The 24,086-nt window shown below is 34.9% G+C and overlaps 1 protein-coding gene across 4 annotated transcripts in view; it reads right to left on the reverse strand.

Moving 5' to 3' along the window:
- Positions 1-21,943, reverse strand: part of LOC110443069 — a 44,804-nt gene extending 22,861 nt beyond the window's left edge. For 2 of the 4 annotated variants that reach the window (XM_021487045.1, XM_021487043.1), the window contains exons 1-5: positions 21,797-21,943; positions 20,078-20,244; positions 11,664-11,757; positions 9,849-9,995; positions 8,494-8,554 (exon numbers count right to left, since the gene is read on the reverse strand). In XM_021487045.1, coding sequence (XP_021342720.1) covers positions 8,494-8,554; positions 9,849-9,995; positions 11,664-11,757; positions 20,078-20,227 — 452 coding nt within the window. In that variant the 5' untranslated portion in view covers positions 20,228-20,244; positions 21,797-21,943. Of the gene's footprint in view, positions 1-8,493; positions 8,555-9,848; positions 9,996-11,663; positions 11,758-20,077; positions 20,245-21,671 lie in introns of those variants that run through there. The other 2 variants (XM_021487044.1, XM_021487046.1) reach the window with 2 other exon arrangements.
- Between the last annotated feature and the right edge of the window lie 2,143 nt (positions 21,944-24,086).

Here is a 24,086-nt window from a genome sequence, read left to right on the forward strand (position 1 = left end):
ATTTCACGTGACGTGAAATCACAATGGCTCGACAATAACGTGATGTCACAAATTTGGAACTCTCCGATGCCGCAAAACGGAAAAGGTGATGTGATGAAATTAAAAACCTTTTATGATATATTTACCGTATACGTTAAAAAGATGTGATTAATTTTCCTGCCAAAATGGGATATGCTTACTCCAGCTGGCCGATTTGTTTTTCGTCTAAAAAGCTCAGGGGGGGGAATGATATTTTCAAAATAATGGCCAGTTCAAACGCATTTTCATGGTTTCTGAGCTTATTCTGGTGGTTGGAATGAAAGAAAACTACTCTTTCATGCCCAATGGTGCAGGATAGGGAAATTCCCCCCTCTGGATTTTCAAATTTTGCAAAATCCTCGGGTGGAATTTCCCTATCCTACACCTTTGGGCATGAAAGAGTCTTATAATAATCCACCTGGTCAACAGGGTGAAAGAAAAAATCATTCATCCCCTTTTGGATCATATTGGGGAAACTCAACCCTTGGGGAAAGAGACCTGTGTTTGTATTATATTAATACCAGTGTTGTCATGCAGGGTGCTACACACACAGATAGGGAACAGATACAGATTAGGCTATCCTGTAATACTTAAATAGTAATAAAAACAATGCGAGTGGAAACTCATATTACATACACCCCATCCCACTTTGTCCATGACCTTTGATCCTTTAACCTTGACTGATAAATCGAAATCTTTTCAGATGTAGAACTCTACGTCACCCTACTAAAGCGTAAATACAAACTACATTTATTGATGGGTGCACGAAACAACTTGTACACAAGCTAAGTTTTTAATTCAAAAGTTGAAAAAGATGACAGTTAACCGTGACCTTTGATCATTTAACCTTGACCAATGACTACCAAAATCTTATCAGGTGTAGAAGTTGATATTACCATACTATGGTATAAATATGTACTAAATGTGTTGATGAGGGGTTTATGAGATAACTGACAAAGCAATTATTCACCTCCCTTACTAATTGATTTGTATAATTACATTGGGATCCCAATCCTCAATTGTCATTCAAGTAATTTAAAATGCACCACTACTTGGACACTGAACAGACTATCATGTAACACGAGATTATCTCCCCTTTTACTGTAAAGGTCGCAATACACACCGATATATATGCTATCATACAAATCAAGGAGCACATTGGTGTTGAATTATTGATGTAAAATATTATTGGTATCCATAAAATTATAATAACTTATAATGCAAACACACTTCTTAATGGAGCAAAAATAACAAAAAAAATCCTAATTGCAGTAACTTTATATTCGATTCAATCATGGATAATTTAATTTAAAACGTCCAATTTCACTGTAATTAATCTATTTTATATTCAAAACTATCTAACCCAAATGAAAAAAAATAAAGAAGTATTTCCTTTCTTTTGTCTTACAGTATATTGTCTTTGTTCTGCCTTAGTCATTTATGTAATTTTACATGAAATTTATAATCTTGTTAGCCATAGTGATAAGTACCAGTATGTATCAAATGGCATGTCGTCTAGATGAGAGTTTAGTCATATTGAATATAGTTATGTGTTGTACATGTACCAGCACTAAAGTTCAATACAGAAACGAACAGGAAAATCAATACTTTTTAATGCCAGAACGACACCTCTTGTAAATACCAATACAGTCTATATTATTTCTCCTAATGCAGAGACTTCAGGCCAGGACAGATACAGGTATAGTGTAAAATATGAGATCTGATGGCAGGTCCACAGGCTCATGGCCTTGTTTAAGTCCAAATATACCTTTAGGGTTTACAAATAATAAGGTTATCTTTATTTTTTAAGAAAACGTGCAGACTAAGGGAGGGACGTAAAGTTCACAGTTCCCAAACTTAAATATATATATTCCATCCAAAAATTTCAATTTTCTCTCACTTTTATATAAATGAGTCTGAAATCTGCATACTTTTTAACTGGTTTACAGGTTAACATTTTCATTTCAGTTGTATAAATATATATAACCTACATGCATAAACTCAAAATGTTGTTATCATAGCATAACACCGAGAGCTACTACAAATGGAAATTTTCTATTCATAATCTGTTTGAGTCAGTCCAGGACCAGTCATGTTGTATTGTCAAATTCAAACTTGAATGGAAACTGACATTGGGCAACCTGACGGAAATGGTAACCACAGAAAACACGGCCTTGTATCTGCTAATATGATAAAAAATATTTGTTGAAAATGTTTCACGCACCAAAAGAACGTACCACACAGAAAGATAAAATTGATCTTTCTTTTTTGTTTATGAAAACTTAAAGGCGATGGCACAGTTAGCTAGGACCCCTTAATTTCTAAAAAAATTACACCAATACCATCCTAAATGCAAAGAGCACACATTTAATTCTTCAGCTTAGCAAATTTTAACATTCCTTTGCAAATAACTGATTCAGTAATTAGCAGGCCAAACACAATGGGTTGATGCCTTAAATATGGCGATAAAATCACTTTATATATACAATGTATTAACTTCTTATCACAATATTTTCCCTTACAAGGTGATCTTGCAAAACCCCCAATTATCAGCTAAGTGTGCCTCATTCTAACTACCATGAAATTAAAACCTGTAAAGTGATTTCAATTAAATCACCATTTCATCTCTTCCTTACTTCTTTATGACTATAATTATTTGTAAATCATTCTAGAAAACTAAGTCACAAAAAGCAAATTACATCTGTCAAAACATTAAACTATTGAATAACCCATCTGAATAACTGTTCAGAGTAAACTTGTCCTCATAAACTGATGCCTTTGGTGGGCCTGCAGCCTCCCAGCAGGGATTGGTTGTCATTGGTCTGGCATTACACAGACATCACCACACTAGCTGGCCAATTTGTCTATGATACACAGCACAAAATCAGGAAATTGGAGGCAAATATTTTTCTTTTGTTTGTATGTGAACTTGGATCCACATAGCATCTGAACATCTCCTTTCAATTATAAAGTAAATCTAGTCCAATCGTAATTACATTAATCTATTTAATGTCTTGATTCTGAGAGATTAATGTCAATGTAAAGATAAAAGGACCGATAGGATCCTCCGATGACAATAAAATTACAAATCAATGAAAAACAGATACGTTCTAAAAGTGATATGTCCTCAAATTCATGGCAGAGTATAACAGTCATTCAAGACACTAGCAATTTTTATTCTAAACCTTCACAAGAGCTGAAACAATATTTTATGACAGTATAATATATTTAACAAAGAGTGAAACATACATACATATATATTAAACAATGAAGTTTTTTAGATTTTGTATTTTTTTTTACAAAATATAAAATGTTTTGTTATATGATCTCTCATTTTAAAAGTTGGTCACATCTATCAATGTATTCACTGTAACTGGTTGAGGTAACATCAAGTCTGAAGGGCCATTAGGATATCATAAGTTTGTAGACTGATGTGGGAAGATAGGAGTTACAAATTTTGTATTGTCATTTTCATAACTTTATATACTATCTCTTCTGATCCTTCAACATAGGGCTGTTCTATAATGAAAAAAATTGTGCTGTGAAATTTAAAGGATGCGAAAATCAAATTCATTGTAACAAACTTGATAAGACTTCTATCCAATAATGCTATATATACCAATTATCATCATCCAAGGCCCCTTGGTTATTCAAAAGACGTCTGTTAAAGGTATAAATGAAGCAGGGTCATATTTAGCTCACCTGGCAGTAAGTGCCTGTGAGCTTATGGTATGGTGCGACTTGCATTGTCCATCAAGTTTTTCTTTTAACAAGTTCTTCTTAAGAACTGAAAGACCTAGGGTCATGATATTTTGCCAGTAGGTACCTTGGAAAGAGTGCTATAAAGTTTCTTCAAATAAAGGACCTTGACCAACTTTCAAGGTCATAGGGGTCAAATATGTAAAAAAAAAAAAAAAAAAAAAAAAAATCCTTCTGAACAACCAGGAAACCAAGGGCAATGATAGTTGGCCAGTAGGAACCTGGCACAAAGTGCTATAATCTTTCTCCAAATAAATGACTTTAACCTTCTTTCAAGGCCACAGTGGTCAAATATATAAAAATCTATAAACAACTTCTTAATAACCAAGATTACTAGGGTGATGATATTTTTTGCCAGTAGGTACCTGGAATGAAGTGCTATGAATTTTAGGAAACTGGATGACCTTGACATACATTGAAGGTCACTGGGGTCAAATGTGTGAAAACTTTTGAATGACTTCTTCTAAATAATTAAGACACATATGGTCATGAAATTTGGTCAGTAGCATGGCTGTGATGCGGTGCTATAAACTTTCTTCAAATAAATGACCTTGACCAACTTTCATGGTCACAGGCATCAAATAAATAAAATCCTTTAAACAACTCATTTGAACAACCAAGAGGCTCAGGGCAATTATAGTTGGCCGGTAGATGCCTGGCATGGAATGCTATGCAATTTATTTAAATAAATGACCTTGACCTATGTTGAAGGTCACATAGGTCAGATATGAAAAACCTTTAAACAACTTCTGCATAACCAGAAAGCCCCGGGTAATGATATTTTACCAGTAGCATGCTAGGACAGAGTAGTATAAAGTTTCCTCCAGTAAATTACCTTGACCTACTTTGAAGGTCACATTCACAGGGCTCAAATGTGTAAAAATTCTTTTAACAACTTCTAATAACAAAGACTTTAAATGTACGATAGTTGGCCAATATCAAGCTTAGATAGAGTAGTAAAAGTTTCATCAAAGAAATGACCTTGACCTACTTTCAACATCACAGGGGTCAGCTGTCAAATTTGCGGAGAAAAAAAATCACATTGACATGTGTGATGTAGTATTTGTCATCTGTTAGGTGATCAATATTGGTGTCACTTTAAACAGATATCGTTAAACGGACTTGACGACATCGTTAGTAACTCACTGAATGTTATTTACCAACTGAAATTCACGCAACTCCAGCTGTACAGATCCTTTACTAATTCTACTCTATGCAGTTTCTGATTATCTATTGTATCAGTTTTCCAAAATATCAAGGAAAAGCCAGTTTTACACATTCAATATATTGTAATGAATATTGTGATTTGTGTGTCATCTGTGCAATATCAGAATATGTTTTTACGTGTAAATATTTAATAATATATGTATGTTGTGATAAATCACATTTAATCATAAAACTCTTCAATATGTATAATAGCATCGTTAGTAGTTATTTCCTCTTTTAAATAGATCCTGAGAAATAGATAGAGAACATATCATAAGTCCAGCATGTGTGCCCAGTGTCACACAGAAGTTAGCATATGTAACCTGTAAAAAGAACCTGTAAGTACATAACAGTTACTATGTAAACGAATAAGCACATAACAAGTTTGGTTAACGCCAGTACCAAATATGCATCAAACAATGTATACATACCTTTTTCAGAGTTATTGTCAGACTTATAAGTACATTTACGTTTCTTTAGAAAAAGTAACATGTAAAATCTTTCATATTAGAATATACATGTAATGTAGTTAACATTAGGTTTCAGTGATACTTATAATGTGTCAGTGTGCATTGTTTTAAAGTCACGTTTTTATTTGTTACAGGGTAAATATCGATATGTTATGTGTCCACGGAAAAATAAACAAAGAGGCACGGAGGGCCTGTATCGCTCACCTGTTTCTTTTGTTACATGAAACCGACATATAGGTAACTTAAGACCAAATATGGTAACTAGAACACAAGACATTTTAACATCTCTTAAACGGTTCTGAAGATATTGTTGTTTGAAACTTGAAATTTTAATTTTAAAGCATTTAACCCACATTGACCTTTGACTCTGACTTTCACTTAAAGTTGACCTTTGACCTCATTACTGTAATAAAGAAAACAATTCACACAGCTGGTCTCCATAACATACCCAAGTATCATGACTCTAGTCCTAATGATTCCTAGGATATAGTTGTTTGAAGTTTTTAACATATTTGACCCCAGTGACCTTGAAAGTGGGTAAAGATGATTTTAATGAAAAACTTTATAGCACTCCATCCCAGGTACCTACTGGCCAAATATCATGAACCTGGGCCTTATGGAACTTGAGAAGAAGATTGTTAAAGTTTTTAACCAAAGTTGACATTTGACCCCCGACTAGCATTTAAAGTTGACCTTTGACCTCATACCTGTAATTGAAAAAAATATTAGCATTGCTGGTCTACATAACATACCTAAGTATCATGACTCTTGACCGAATGCTTCTTAGGATATTGTTGTTTGAAATATTTTTAAACATATTTGACCCCTGTGACCTTGAAAGTAGGTCAAGGTCATTTTAATAAGGAAAATTAAAAGCACTCCATCCCAGGTACCTACTGGCTAAATATCATGACCCTGGGCCTTATGGAACTTGAGATGAGGATTGTTAAAGCTTTTAACCAAAGTTGACATTTGACCCCCGACTAGCATTTAAAGTTGACCTTTGACCTCATTTCGGTAATGGAGAAAAATATTTGCACTGTTGGTCTACATAACATACCCAAGTATCATGATTCTAGTTCCTATGGTTCTTAGGATATTGTTTGAAATTTTCAACATATTTGACCTCTGAAGTAGGTCAAGATCATTTTAATGAGGAAACTTTATAGCACTCCATCCAAGGTACCTACTGGCCAAATGTCATTACCCCAGGTCCTACAGTTCTTCAGAAGAAGTCGATCGAAACAGTTCTTCATAAGAAGTCGTTCAAAAGAAAAAGTTGACGGATGAATGACGGACGCCACAGTACGGCATAAGCTCACATGGCCCTTTGGGCCAGGTGACCTTAAAATGGTTGATCACATGGTTTTGTCATCTAAACCCACCCCCAACTATATCAACAAATTTGGCCCTTGTAGTCCTAAATAACAGTCAACATTATTTGTTTGACCCAACATGAAAGAACTTCCATGCTGATGCCCAAATACCATCACCCAAGACCTTTTCGGTATATAGAATCTGATGTTGTCCAAAAGTTTCGAAAAACAAGAGGCCAATGGGCCTGAATAGCTCACCTGGTATTAATCTCACACTTGTAATCTTAAAAGTGGACTAAAATACAGCTACAGGCAGAATATCAGTGTTTGATTCATAAGAACCTATTAAAAGATTTAAACATATGTCGCCTGTGACCTTGAATGTCGAACAAGGACATTAGGTTGAACAGAGTTTGAAGTCTTCCAACCCAGCATGCTTTTGGCAAAATATCATAACCCTGGACCTATTGGTTATACAGAACAAGTCATTTAAAGATTTAAACATATATTGACCACTGTGACCTTGAATATGGGCGAAGGTCATTCATTTGAACAAACTTGATAGCCCTTTATCCCAGCATGCTACTGGCCAAATATCATTATCCTAGGCTTCTTAGTTATTCAGAAGAAGTTGTTTAAAGATTTGTCAAGACAATTGACCTCTGTGACCTTGAAAATGGATGGAGGTCATTCATTTGAACAAACTTGGTAGCCGTTAATCACAGCATGCTACTGGCCAAATATCGTAACCCTATGCCTCTTGGTTATTCAAAAGAAGTTGTTGAAAGGTTTGTAACACATTTGACCCCTGTGACCTTGATTATAAGTCAAGGTCATTCATTTGAACAAACTTGGTATACCTTCATCCCAGCATGCTACTGGCCAAATATCATATCCTAAGCCTCTTGGTTATTCAAAAGAAGTTGTTTAAAAGTTTTAAACATATTTGATCCCTGTGACCTTGAATACACGTCCAGGTCATTCATTCGAACAAACTTGGTAGCCCTTCATTCTAGCATGTTACTGGCCAAATATCATTAGCCTAGGCCTCTTATTTATTCAGAAGTTGTATATAGATTTTTTAAGACAAGTGACCCCTGTGACCTTAAAAATGGACGAAGGTCATTCATTTGAACAAACTTGGTAGCCCTTCATCCCAGCATGCTACTAGCCAAAAATCACCACTCTGGGCATTTTGGTTATACAGAAGAAGTTGTTTAAAGTAAAATATTGACGCCGGACGGATGGAGGACGCTGCACCATGGCATAAGCTCACTTGGGCCTTCGGGCCAGGTGAGCTAATAACGCAGACCCCTTTGACATTGTAAGTGGATAAAGGTCTTTCATTTGGACTAACTTGATAGTACTCTATCCCTTCATGCTACTTGTCAATATTATCATCACTTAATAATAGAGAAGAAGCCGATCAGTCATCCTGAGTCTTCAGATCAGCAGGAAAAGTAACAGCAAGATGTTGAAGTCCTCAGAAGGAACTTATAATCATTCTTGAGAAGTCAAATATGTCTCAACCGATCAAATGCCATAGTGGTCATTTTGTAATTTTAGATCAGCATCAAAAGTAACAACACTTGGATGGTGACCTTTATATGGAATTGATGTCAATCACTCTGTCTGTTCTATAGAAGGCAAAAATCTTGGACTTTAATGTTGTCATAAAACATAACATTTTCTGAATTTGTTTCAAGCATTGGACAATCACCTACCATGTGACAGTCTTCAATCCAGACACAACAACTTTGACTTCTTGCAGGGGGCCCAGGTAATCTGTCAATCAAAACAGTTTTCATTGGTCTTTTCTGTGTTTTATACAGCTTACCATATGTAACTTAGAAATGGTGAGGTACATATTTTTCTCACATACTTCACAGAGTGATCCCGTTGTTGCTAGGGAAGAGATAACTCTTTCTCCTACCATGGACAGGTGTATCCCCACTTTTACTTGTGTGAGATATCCTTGTCTCACCCTAGTATGACGTCACTTCAACAATACAATGACGTTAAGTCAACCTTGAATTTAGCCTGTAACGTTAACATTACAATGTGTATATGTTGTAAAAACAGGGTAAGAGAAAAAGAATCATTCACCCCCTTGTGGTTGAGATAGGGGAATCTCAACCCCCGGGGAAAGTTTCTTAATTTGCCAAACACGCACGAGGCAACTTAAGAATCTCCCCCCTCGGGTTGAGATTCCCCTATCTCACCCCCAAGGGGGTGAGAGATTCTATTAATCTCACAGGGGGCTGAGAAAGACAGCTGACACCAGCTTTTATGTCATGATAATGAATTGACGACGTGACATCATTGTATTGTTTCCATGATGTCTATTAGTCTTAAACAACAAAGATACCAAATATTGCCTCTATATATTCAGACACATTTACACAAGGATTTAAATATCTGGCACTGTTCTCTTCAGAAAGTCAAATCTGATTTTTAATTCAAGTACAGATATGAAAATATTCTTTTTAAAAGATTATGTAGTCAACAGTAGATGAATTCCTGTCCCAACTGGCTGTTGGCTTCAAAAAAAGGTAGTGGCGCATGTACCTCCAAAAAGCTCACTTCATTTTACTTCAAAATTGTTTTTTTTCTTATAACTAACTCTAAGTTTTATCTTGTATCATTTTTGTTTAGGCATTGGTCTTTGATATACTGCAGTTTCCTGGTAAATAAGCCTATTTCAAAAACTTGAGAAAAAAAAAAAAACTTTTTAATTTATAGAGTGACACTAATACAACTACAACAAGCTTTAACATCTAAAAGAAAGAAGTATTTTACAATTAGAGTGGTGAAAATTTGGAATAATTTACCATCGGAGGTGGTAAACGCATGATTCTTAAATTCCTTTAAGAATAGACTAGATAAAAGGTGAAAAAAACACGAAATATTATGCATCTTTAGAGCACTGATTAAAAGCAGACTTTGAGTTTGATGAGATACAACGATCAAGTCCAGCGGAGAGGATCTATAGGGGTCCTGTACTGGAAAGTAACTCTAAGTTAGTATTAAAACTCAGATAATATCATTGCACAACATAACTGTTCTGAAGTGTGCCTACCTTTGGTACGTATCAGAAGTATATCTGTATTGCCTCGTTGCAGCAGGAACCTGTTGCTGGCAAACACCTTAATATTGTAGTACTTGGATTGGACATTTTGACCAATTATCTGTAGGAACACCTTGGCATGTGAGGAGCAGCTAGAACCTGAACAGAAAGTGTCTAATTAATTTCATGGAAGTTTCATTGATTTTCAATTTAAATGTTTGTAATACAAAACAAACAAGAGGCCAAATGGGCCTGAATCGCTCACCTGGTATTAATCTCACACTTGTAGTCTTAAAAGTAGACTAAAATACATGTACAGCTACAGACAGAATATCAGTGTTTGATTCATAAGAACCTATTAAAAGATTTAAACATATGTCGCCTGTGACCTTGAATGTCGAACAAGGACATTAGGTTGAACAGAGTTTAAAGTCTTCCAACCCAGCATGCTTTTGGCAAAATATCATAACCCTAGACCTATTGGTTATACAGAACAAGTCATTTAAAGATTTAAACATATATTGACCACTGTGACCTTGAATATAGGCGAAGGTCATTCATGTTGACAAAATTGGTAGTCCTTCATCCCAGCCTGTTAATGACCAAATATAATCACCCTTGGCCTTTGGCTAATTAAGAAGAGGTCGTAAAAAGGTTTTAAACATATTTGACCCCAGTGACCTTGAATATATGTAAAGGTCATTCATTCGAACAAACTTGATAGCCCTTTATTCCAGCATGCTACTGGCCAAATATCATCATCCTCAGACTTTCGGTTACCGAGAAGAAGTTGTTTAAAGGTTTTAAACATCTTTGTCCCCTGTGACCTTGAAAATAAGTAAAGGTCATTCATTTGAACAAACTTGGTAGCCCTTCATCCTGGCATGTTACTGGCCAAATATCATTATCCTAGGCTTCTTGTTATTCAGAAGAAGTTGTTTAAAAGATTTGTTAAGACAATTGACCCCTTTGACCTTCAAAATGGGCGAAGGTCATTCATTTGAACAAACTTGGTAGCCCTTAATCACAACATGCTACTGGCCAAATATTGTAACCCTATGCCTCTTAGTTATTCAAAAGAAGTTGTTTAAAGGTTTTTAACATATTTGACCCCTGTGACTTTGAATATAAGTGAATGTCATTTATTTTAACAAACATGGTAGCCCTTCATCCTAGTTTGCTTCTGGCCAAATATCATCACCCTAGGCCTTTTGGTTATTAAGAAGAAGTTGTTTAAAGTAAAATATTGACACCAGACGACGGACGCTGCACCATCACATAAGCTCACTTGGCCCTTCGCTCCAGGTGAGCTAAAAATACAATAGCAAAACTATGATTTGAACCATAGACCTCTGACCTTTAAACGAGTGTTCAAACCAACTGGTAAGTGATGACAGATTCTGTCCATGTTCAGTTCAGCCACATATGGCTTCTTTACTACATAATCAGTAAAATCATGCACAAAATGTAACCTGTCAAAAAATTACATTCTGGGAATTAATCTATCTAGATAACAGATAATGGAAATGCATTACAATCTCACATATTAAAAGAAAATGAATAGCTTATTGGTACATAACAAGATGAAGTCTTGTGACATTATTTGGATAACTACATGTTGCTTTAACATGGTTCTCACCAGTTTACATTAACATGGCTGTTGTTACTACCATTAGTGATCTGTGACAGTTTTAACATAGCTATACATGTATAAAAACAAATTATTCCTTCTGTAAGAGGCTCTATGCTGTCACATTCATGATGTTTTTGTTTAATTAGGGGATTATAAAAGATCAATAATACTGGTGGTTGTATAAACAATCTAACCTCGTGCAAGTGATGTTGTCAACACCAGTAGATACTTGTGCAGTGAATTCTCATCCTCCACATCTTCATTGGGTGGCACTACAATAATGCTTGACTGAAGAAATAAAGCAAATAATCCCATAAGGCTTCTCTGCTTGATAGAAACAAGGATTCAAAGGTTCTAACTAATGTTAGACAGCATTTACCTTTCTCAACATAAAAAGAAAAAGAAAAGAAGCCTCTAGCTAATACTACAGCCTGCTTGGTAATGTCTGTTAAATAATACAGAAGAATAAACTCTGCAGTAGAATAACGGAAATATCTTAACACTCAAAAATAGTTTTTTATGTCCTTGACTTTCTTATCTCAACTAAAGTAAAATAACAAAATCCCAAGAGATGCACCACAAAATAGTTGGAAATCAGTTTTCCATTCTGACACCAAATCTGACCTTTTTCAAACAAATTTCTCAAAACTGCAGTTAAAATATAAGGACTTTCAGTCGTTTTATAGTGACGGTTCTAAAGATGATCATAAAGTTGCCGCAGCGTTGGTAGCGATAGATGCTACTGTTGTATGCTAGCTGAATGATGTGTCAATATTCTCCGCAGAAGCCCATATTATTTAGCTCGGCCTTGAGCACATTAAATCAAATTATGTACCGCAATCAGTTATCTATTCTGATTCTCTATCTGTTCTACAGAGCCTTCGCAACAAAAATTTAAAGAATATCTCGATTTGAAAAATCTTAACATCATTACATAATATTACCTCAAAATGTCATTTTACCTTTTGCTGGGTTTCCTGACATGTGGGGATATTAGGTAATGAAAAGGCAGATCGTGCCACAAAAGCAGTACTATTACCTGAAGATTTTAAGCTTCATTTTACTGATTTTAAATCACTAATTACAACATCTATAAAATCACAGTGACAAAATAATTGGAATCAATGCGTAAATAACAAATTACATTCTATTAAACCTGAAATTGATGAATGGCATCCTAGCTACAAAGCTCTGGATGGGTCATTCATTCATACATTACCCATTCTTATTTATTAAAACGTGAAGTCCAGCTTCAATGCATAGCGTGTCAGGAACCATTTACAGTAAAGCACTTGTTACTAGATTGTATCACTTTCAGTCAACTCAAGAACATTTCTATATATTAAAATAACATAACATGTCTTAAATCTCTTTTTCGAAAACATAACTGTCTCTTCAATTTTAGGCTATTTGAAAGCTGTTGGTCTTTTTAATAAAATTTGAGTCACCATAGCCACTTTCAATACATGTATTTAAATTGATGTTTGTCTTTTACGTTTAAGTTTGTTTGATGTTTTTATTTTGCATTAGTTTTTCTCAACCATTTGTTGGCCCTAATGACCTATCCTGTGTTGATGGGCATTAATGATAATAATAATAATAAAAATCCATTCTATAACGATTTCAGTGAACTCGACTTTTGACCTTAAAATTTGAATTAAAAAGGAATTATCTAAACCATGGTACCATATTCAATGTTAAAATCTAAGAAGAAAAGTTAAATTACACTTGACATCCAGGTTACCCGACAGCATGATACAACTTCACTGTGACGTTGAACTTTAACCTCTTAAACCCAAAATCAATATAGTTCCATCTCAATCCATTGGGGAGTCATTCTATAAAGTTTGATGAATGTAACTGAAAAATTTCAAAAGTTAAATTCAGACCAGAAAGCAATGTGTCTATAAATGAAAGTATGAGGTGACAGGTCCTTTAGACTCTGTTTGCCAAGATTTAAAAATGCAGCAGAATCAATAAATACCATGGTACTGCTGTTTACACTTTTTCAAAAACTCCAATGCTTCATTAGCATCATACTTCAAATGTCAAATGTTACAAAGACAGAGAATGTAGCCCCCAGTGGAATGACGTTGTCTTCTCCTAAATATGACTCGCGTGAAATTGCACGTCTGTATTGCCCACATGTCATATCAATACATGCATAAACATTTATAGAAAATAGTGAAAGTTTAAATGCAAAAAAGTATTTAAAAACAATTTCTTAAAAGAGTTGTTATCAAGATTTGCACTAATACAGATATACTTTTGAAAACATAATTTATTGTTCTTTCCTGTTTTTAAAGCTATTTTATGTTAAATTTCTCTAATAAACCAAATTTGATACTAAAACAATCATTTGGTCTTTAATGCGTTTGTGGTTATCTACCAAAACAGACTTTAAAGGGACCTCAATATGTGGTAGATCGATAGTAACAGCCTCAGCATGCAGAAAAAAGCTAACATAAATGGATATTATGCTCGAAGAGAGAACTGTTTGCAAATGAGACTGTTCATGAGCAGCATGTTAGCAGTAGAATCATATTTGAGCAAATAATTTCCTCACTACTTATGTGAGCTAATACAAGCTGGTACACATGTGCAGAAGTTAAAAAAAAGTTGCCAATGTGAGCAACACATTGAGCATTATATCATACATTTCACAATTAACCAAAATTAGAACTCACTGCCATTTTCTAACCAACACTTCAACTGATTGATGAAATATGAAAATAAATATCACATAAGCTCAAGTGAGCAATTTTTGCTAATATAGACTTATGAGAATATATTTTGCAAATATATTAATAAGATCACAAACTCTCCTGGGGATTTTGCAACTTAAACTACATGTGAGATCTGACATGAGCAGCTTTTGAGCATATTGAGAACACAATTTTGTAAAAGAGCTTCAGTTTACCAGCTTAGTTTATCATATTCATATCACATTCAGTTATCAGTCAAGAATTTGGAATGGAAATATTGCTGTTTCACATGCAACAGCAATGTTTTTCAGATCTTTCGAAGCAAAAAAAGTTACAGGTTGTTGCAACTTTCCTACGAAACTTGTGTATTATTGATGTTAACATGTACTTTTGATGCTTGATGACTCCAGCATGTGGCACATGGTCAGTGAATCAGTGGTGCAGGATATTCGTTTGGTCCTGAAACTCTTTACTATAATAGTGTTTCATCAGTCAAAAGAAAAGTCCAACGTTTCCCCCTATCAGAAATTAGTTTTCTTCAGCAAGCAGTTTAATACAACTTAATTTGGTAAGTTTTCCTTCCAGAAGAGTCTTTCTGAAGGTTCACGATTTAACTCATGCTTTCATGAACATGTCTGAGGGTTCAGGTGCGTTGGTTTCTCGGATGCTTTCACATCAGACCCTTGCAAATGTTCCTTCTTTTGCATTGGGTCACTGCTACCAGGAATTGAGAAGCCATACACCCTTTAACCCAGTCACCAAAAAACTTCGCATTTTGGTTACCTCTTCCAGACTATGTCCTTCAGGGATAACCTCTTCATTGTCCATATAGCCCACACCATGATTCTGTGAATGCTTACCTGGGTGGTGATACCCTTTCCAGAGAGTGGTCAGGAAATCAGCTCTAAGAGTACATCTATATCCAGGAGATGAGGGCAGTCTTGTTGGCATGAGTTCCTGTCTCTTCTGAGGGAATCTGGCACTCACAGGACAATAGTCTTGACAATAGACAACTCTAAAGTTGTTGCTTAATTGTAAAAGCAGAGGTCACCAGATCGCATGTCCTATGAGTTTTTGCCAGTTTGTACACTTAGCAAGGAGTTCAATATGAAATTGCAGGTCAAGTTATTTGCATTTCTTTGCAGACTGACAGTGAGCACTGATCGTTCTTTGTTAGTTTGATCAGAGGTTTTGGTCTTAACAGACCTAACAGACCAAGAGTCAGACAGCTGGCTCGCCTATGGAATGCAGCCTTTGCACTAGAATCTTTGATAAAAGCTCCTTTAAAATTTTGCTTCGCCACTTACAATGTATACTATCATTACATTAGCTTCAGGTATAAAAGTAATGAAGTTCATTCCCTCTTTTCTTAACTTATCTTTCGTGCTCAAGGAGCTAATCTTCAGTGTCTTTGCTGATCCTTTTTGTGAAATAACTGATTACCCGGGTATATCTTTTTCATGTGGTGGAGATACAAACAAATTCAAAAGGAGATGTTTATTTCTGACTAGCTGATCCTGTTTTCTTAGCTAAGATTTCATTTGGTCTTGGAAAGAAATTAAGATTAATAAACAATTATGTTTTCAATATCAAACTTTGTTTATAATCCCCAACAATATACCAAAAATGAATTCTTAACACACACCATATACAGTCAAAGTGAAGCACTTTTTTATGGAATGTTATATACAAAGAATGAGTATGCAAAGAATATGCTAAGAATCGGAATTATTTTCAGTAGTCTTATCATGGTTATAATTGTAACAGCACATGGACAATATTATAAAGTATTGGAAGACACAAGCCTTAAAAATGACTGAGCTTTGCAACAATATTCAATATTCAGTCTAGTAACACATTGTGACAGTGATGGAAAACCTAGTAGAAATATCACTGGCACTTTGTATAAATCAAAGCAGGCCTCGGGTACAGAGTGACAATCTCTGGAGATGTACAAGAGACTGTTATAGCAGCAATAACAGAAACATTACCACAATCTAACTCTACATCTAGGAATAAGACATCACTGCAGGGATTCATAATCAAATCCATGACACTAACATTGATGCTTTAATCTAATTGATAGACAAGACATGCAGTAGTAAGGAAATGATAGGATTACAAGGCCATACAAAATTATCTTTTTGTTTCAGCTCTCTTGAAGAAACAAGAGGCCCATGGGCCTTAACGGTCACCCGAGTTCTGATATATTTATACAGAGAGTTGATTTTTGTTTTTAAAACATGAACAGAAGTATTATTGAAAGTGACAAAAAACAATAAAACAACCTTATTCAATATCTAGCATACAGCTTTAAGACTTAAAAGTATTTGAATTTAGCACCTCTGATTCTAAACAAGGAAAATGAAGAAATGTTAGCACACTGACTCCTTTGGGCACCCTTGGGGGTAGAGCTGGCTCAAAATGTTCAAAGTATCAAACTGTCAACTCAGGGTTATAATTCCAATCAAGTTATAAATCAACATGTAATATTCATAGTATCATTTGCCATAATAAATTTTTGGCCCCACCCATCACCCCCTGGGGGTCAGTCAGGGCTGATATGTGCATACCATCAAAGTGCTATCCAATACTGATAATGCTAACTCAAATTGAATTACTTCCAATGGAAATTAAACAAAAGTTGGTCCAAAATGTGATTTCCTTATATATACGATAGTAAAGTTAACCCCCTCCCCAGGGGGAAACATGAGACCCCAGGGTCAAGAAATTCACAATTTTGGTAAAGCACCTGAAGACCTTTCCATCTATGAAGAGTATTTGATTCTACCATATCTGGGTCTTGAGTATAAGATTTTTGAAATTTTAGTCAATTTGACCCTTTTTGGCCCCGCCCCTCAGGCCCCTGGCGGCTGGGAACCAAATCAACCACTATTTTTGTTGACCTTTGGCAATGAAAGGTTTCCGCAAAATTTCATTGAAATTGGTTCAGGGGTTTTGGAGAAGAAGTCGAAAATGTAAATTGTTTACGGACGGACGACCGCTGACGACGGACAAAAGGCGATCGCAATAGATAGAACAGGTAAAATGTTCCTTATAGTAAAACATAATAACAAATATTGGGGACAAAAGAAATTACCAGTAGTAGTTAGTTGAATAGGCAAAGGTTACTGAGGTTGATGTTTCAGGAAACAATTCCTTGTTAAATATGTCTAATTACCATAACTATAAGCAAAAATTCACAATAAGTACTTAAAGTACTATATGTAGTTCACAATAAAAAAAAATATAGAGACATATATCATATAATGACATACATATAGAGGATGTGTCATAAGTTTCCCTTCATATTAAATTTATGATACAGGTTTTTGATTTTTCATGTTGCATGCGAGCCTCCTGCGAGCAAATATGAAAAATCCAAAACGAGTATCATAAATCTGATATGAAGGGAAATGAACGACAGATTCTTTTTATCATATAATACAAAGTATACTGTATAATTGTGATCTGAAACAAATATTTTGCACTTGGCCGCCTCTGAAACAATGAAAATTACGTCCGCTTCACAATGACGAGACATCACATTGATTGAACTTATTCGATTGTGACATAATTTCCGTAGTGATATTACACACATTACATAAATATAATTTATGTGATGGCTATATGACACTGCATAACACGGTATTCATATGATAAATACTATACATATATACAGTTTAATAGCGCTTTTTAGTATTGCTCACAAAACAGTAAGGTAGACAAAAAAACATGCTATGTAGACAGAAAACCTAAATATGACAAATCACAAAATTGAGAAATATATCCAACACTGTCAACTTGCCTATATAAAGTTACAATGGTAGCCTATATTTTATACTATTCTTCCTACAGAATCATTTTCATGTAATATCAAAACCATGATTAAAATACAGTTTAAGCGTGCCGAACATGACCAATGCACTATTTCACATGTTTGTGGAGATTTGATTATCAATGTTTATTGTGGTAAATACTGATACATGTTCTGTTTTTGTATCATAACAAAACATTTTATTATATAACGCATATTTTAAAGTTATGTGCAGCATTAGTAACTCATAAATATGTATTCTGCAAAAGTAATCTTTCCTCTGGAGAACAATTCAAGGTTGTGTTAGAGACAAAGATAAAACAGTAAAATAATCCTAATACGGTAATAAAACTAACAGGGTTTTGGCCAGCTATTTTGGGAAAGGGCCCCTGAGCGGAATTGGGAAAATATCATCGGCATTTGGCAAAATTCAGGAATTAAATATTCTCAGTGTGCCTACATGTACAGGTTTGGGAAAATATTAGTTTAGAAAAAATAAAACCTGCGATGTGATCAGCAAAAAGTGTTCTTCAAGCTGTTCCTTACAGTAAAATGTATAGCAATAAATAAACACATCAATTTTCAGTGTTTTTGTTTTATGTGTTTTAAATGCTCCTTTGTTTCAACTTTGCACATTAACAACTGAAAACTTGTATGAACATGCTTTTTAATCCAATTGGAAAAATAAAAACTGAAATTGGGAAAACTCACAGTCATTTTTCAAATGGGAATGGGATTCTGTACCGGACCCTTATATACATCGGACTGAAACCCTGGTCTTGTAACCTTGAAAGAAGTTCAAGGTCACCAACATTTACAAAACTTTACAAAGTCCCAAGGACTTTCGGTTATGAAGAAACTCAAGTTAAAGGAAAAGTGGAAAGAAAGCTATGTTTTTCAAAGGTGTTATATGACAAATTTACTGGGGGGTTTTGGGGTTAATTCCTGATGTTGAAAGATACTACGGATAGCCAACTTTTAAGCAAGTATCAAAAATAGACTCGTTTTAAAACTATTCAAATTAACATGTCCAAAATGGGATTTCTCTCATTAGTAATGAAATTTCACATACTTTTCTGCTTAAATCTTCAATAAAAAGAACAATTCTTTCTTGAAATAGTGAAATATTCTGTATCAAAATAATTGTTGGAATATGTTGCACACGATGATGATATTGGGATGTTAAAAACCTAGGGGTATACTTTGACAGTTCTCTGAACATGGAGAAACAAGTGAACGCGATTGCCAAATCCTATTACTACCAGATCAGGAACATCAGCTGTATTCGGCAGTTTCCAACTGCAGATGCATGCAAGATTTTGGTGCATTCACTTGTTACCTCTCGGTTGGATTATGGTAACGCCCTGCTCTGTGGGATATCTGACAAACTAACTAGTCGTCTGCAGAGGGTTCAGAACACTGCAGCACGGCTAGTTACTCGTACTCGAAAGAGAGAGCACATCACACCTGCGCTTTATTCGTTGCACTGGTTACCTGTACGATACAGGTCGCAGTACAAAATTCTGGTATACACATACAAGGCACTGAATGGAACAGCTCCTCAGTACCTACAGGAACTTGTTACCCTGTATCAGCCGTCAAGATCACTGCGGAGGCCAACGCTTATGATAAATCTCCATAGGCTTTGACCCTACCTTTTGCATATTTTTCTAATTAAAAGAATCACCACGCTTACTTCATGTACATCAATATGACATTTTTAGTATCAAAATAACAGTAATTTTAATCACTATGAAGTACACTATCAAAATTCATTTTCAAAATTATATTCTCCTGTGACATTTATCTGTCATAGACTCATTTTGTTAGGATACCCCTGTCACTCTTCCTGTTGTTATGCAAGGAGGTTTACTATGGTCATCAGTGAATCAGTAGTAATAATGAATAATCATGTGCAATTATTGTTTATTTACATGTATCTACATAAAGGGAATCAAAAACAAAAATTGAAGTGGGGGCAAATGTGGACTCTTTTAAGTCAAGGGTTAAGGATATTGCATCTCTGGTACATGTTACAGAATTTGATTTTATAATGAAAAATTTAAATGCCGATGTATAACCATACCTTTGACCTACTGTTGGCATAGGCTAGGCCCAAACACATCAGGTAAATTAGCCCAAATCCAGAAGTGAGGTAATTGATGAACTCATTCTTTGTTTCTTCTGTATCTGACCAAAGATGAAGGCCAGAATTGGATGGGAACTGGTCAAACATGGTATACCCACTTTTGTCTGTAAACCAAGGAACATCACACAAGTATGTTGTTAAAACACGACAGAAGTAAAGATTGCATAACTTTTTACTGTGTAAATATTTTTTTCTCTCAATTTCATTTCGTCACCATTGATTAATCAATTAAATTTCCTGACAAGATGTTACCACCTGTCTGTTTAGATTCCCTAATGAAGTTTTGACATAATTTGAATGAATATAAATTTAAATTTTCCAAGAAAGCACATTTATTCACATGTTACAAAGTGGCTTGGAATGGAAATTAATTGGTCCATTTATTCGGGATACAAATTTTGAGTAGCCCAAAAAAAGAGACAATAGAAATTTGTTAAAATAGTTTTTACAAATATCTCCTTTATAGCTGTAACACTAAAGTACACTGGACACTTAAATAAGTGTGTTTGTCTGGGCATGCCATTTATGGTAACTTGATCCATATATTTTTGATATTTTTTTTGTTCTTAAATTCCAGGAAAGAAATTAATGATAATATCACAAATTAACCATAAAGTCCTGATCATGAGCTGTCCTCCTATGAAACTTGTGAAAAGTCCTGCATATAGATATAAAAGATGGACATGACCCCCGACTCTAAATCTTATACATATTTGCCAACATCATACTAGTCGTGTTAAGTTTCCAAGGTGCAGTTCAATTGTCAAGACACACTATTTTCTTTCTAGTTCTAAGTTCAAAGATACATCTGTGTTTTATTTTGTCCACATATATAATTTTAGAAAGATCTGTCCCAAAATTCAATAAGCTGGGACCATGAGGAACCGATTTAAGTAAAATTTCAAAAGGATCATCTTGGTCTTTCAATCAGCCCCAAAATTTAACTTGCACAACTAAGGACCATTGGAAACCTACGTACATATGAAATACATATGCAATTTGAGTAAGATCCTATTAAAATTCAAGATGGCCACCTTTCAACCATCTTGGTTTTTATGATCAAAGTTGTGCAAATTTATTATTGAATCAATCAGATTTAATATGCACAACTCAGGACCATGAGGAATCTACATGAGGATTTAAGAAGGATCTCTGTGGAGCGTCCAGAGAAAAAGTGTTAACAAACTGTAACTCTTGAAATTAAGATGGTCACTTGTTTGCTTTCAATGTTTTCCTGATCAGCCCCGAAATATCCTATACACAACAAACGAGCATGTATGACCTATTTGTGAACTTTGAGAAATAACAGTTAACGGAAAACACTGTCATATAGGCATAAATATATGTGCTATTTCAATCTTGTATAGTAACAGAGAACCCTTGCTCTGAAGTCCGACACATTTACATGACTCATAGGTGTTGCTGAAGCTGCCACCCGATATTGCCTCAGCAGCACATCAACTAAATACTTTCCACTGCTTTTATCCAGTTTTTAACCTGATTTTTAAACTTTTAATATTAATCTACGCACACACGAACTGGCATAATCTTCGTAGTGGCCGGAAATTGGAAAAAGAAGAAGCACTCTCTCAGTTTCTGTTTCAAAAATTCTGACAGAATTCAGAATGAGGGTAGAAGTCACTTAGCGGTGCTTACCAACCCTGTTGAAATAAGTGAGGGATCGAGTTGACCGCTTTCTTCTCACAATATATACATCTGGAAAACAATCCTGTTACTGGTTATGGGCTAGCCTTATTTCATTTGAAGTTTTTTAACCTCTGCTCCAGTGTCAGTGGATTCTGTCGTCTGCAGACATCGCACGCTTTGTGATGACGTACGCAGTTTTTGTGCTATATTACTAAATGCAGATCCAGACTCGTATCTAATCCGGAGATGTTAATAGTTAGTACTCTTTTACATGTTAAGAGGCTAAAAGATATGGGCTGTGAAGTTTTTAGAATACTGCACAAGATTTCTCCTAATTATATACGTGATTTAGTAAAACTAAGGGAATCTGATAAAGATCTCAGAAGGGACTTCACAGTCAGCATCCCATCTGTAAAAACTACAAGGTATGGGCAGAAATTCTTCTCGTTTGAGGCGGCCCGGGTGTTGAACAGTCTTCCAAATGAATTGCGGAGATGTGAATACTTCCCAGAATTCCGGAGGCTGGTCCACACCTGGGATGGTCCCATCTGTACATGTTCCATCTGTACACAGATGAAGGATTGATTTTTGGTTCTAGGTTGTGGGGTTTTTTTTGGTGTTTTTTTTTTTGCGTTTTTATTGCTCCAGAAATAGTTGTCATGCACAAGTTTTAGTTCTTATAGTGATGCTTTACTTTTTTGCGTAATTTTTCTTTTATGCTGTAAATTCCTAAATATTGTTTCATAAATGTATGCATTGTTGTTTTAGATTATGCTATATTAGCGTATGTTCTGTCAATTTTTAGTTTTTTGCCATATTGGCATATATATGTACATTAGACTGAAACGTCTCTTAAATTAATTTATATGCTGCATGAGCTTTATGTTCGCATGACCTTTAATTACCGTGCTATTTTACCTTTTATTCAACAATCTGTGATGCATGCTATCTTTGTGATATTTTATTGTTTCTATTAATTATAATTGTTAAAATAGTCGTAAGAATAGCTCTTCTGAGCTAATGTTGCATTGTTACAAACACGACTCTAAATAAAAATTCTTGTATCTTGTATTAACATGGAGGCCCTATTCCGTCTTTGCGTATTGCAGAGTTATCTTCTCTTATGAGCAGGTATTGATTGTTACGTCATTGGTTTGTGAGAGTAACGTCCTCAATTTTTGAGAAAACAACGTAATTTTCTCACACAAACCAATGACGTAACAATCAATACCTGCTCACAAGAGAAGATAACTCTGCAATACGCAAAGACGGAATAAAAAGTACAAGGAGAATAAGACCACTTGGCCTGTAAACTCATATTCACTGCTCAAGCCTTAATTCGTGTTCCGGTTATAAATCAATAATAAACTCTTTTTTGACAATAATTTGGAAACAATTTGAAGATACTTAAAGACGAATATTGTTTTCGATGTTTACATTTGACTTTTTGATCGTTTGATATGGTTGAGGTGAGTTACACGAAAGTTGGTTTGAGCACATAATCCATGCTTGAGCATGAGAACGGTTATATGTATACGGGCCATGGCATGTGCTTAAACCAATTTTCTTGTAACTTGCTTGAATCTTGTGACACAGTCAGATATTCAAGTGTTAACATTTAATATTGAATGCAGTTTGAAGTCTCTTCAATATTCTTCCAAAATGTTGATAAATTGTGATTTTTTTTAAATCCATTAATCACAACTTGAAATTTTGTTTGAGCACAGAATTTGAGTTTGAGCATTAAAATGGTTTTATGAGCGGGCCCTGGCTCAGTATTCATGAAACTGCACGGTCCTCATGTTACAAATCCCGATTCTTTGCTCGATCCCAATTTGTTGTCCCATTGAGAAAATTAATTTAAAAAAAAATCATAGTGTGTCTATGATAATATGTAAGAAACTTCGAAAGACTTTAAGCTTATGACTGTATTTAGTGTTTACTCTTGACTTTTTGATCAAGTTACCTGATTTAAGCAGGTTATAAGAAAGTCGACTTGAGCACAGAAATCATGCTAGACTATGATAACGGTTCCATAAATACGGGCCCTTGTGTTCCAGAAGACACCCGCCATGTTTATATAAGTCGAATCCAACTAATGTCATTAGCAGGCACTGATATATTTCTTGTTTTTGTTTTTGTTTATCATTAATATGTTTGTGTGTGCTTTTCTTCCTGTTTACGATTATGAACATCTGTATAAAAAAAGTCGTTTGTATCATTTGGCATGGGAAACAAAACGTAAAGAAAACAACCAAAGTAGGATAAATATAGATTTGCCAAACAGTTGCGTCAGAAC

This window comes from Mizuhopecten yessoensis, unplaced genomic scaffold (assembly GCF_002113885.1).
Source record: "Mizuhopecten yessoensis strain PY_sf001 unplaced genomic scaffold, ASM211388v2 scaffold716323, whole genome shotgun sequence".
Classification (NCBI taxonomy): Eukaryota; Metazoa; Mollusca; class Bivalvia; order Pectinida; family Pectinidae; genus Mizuhopecten; species Mizuhopecten yessoensis.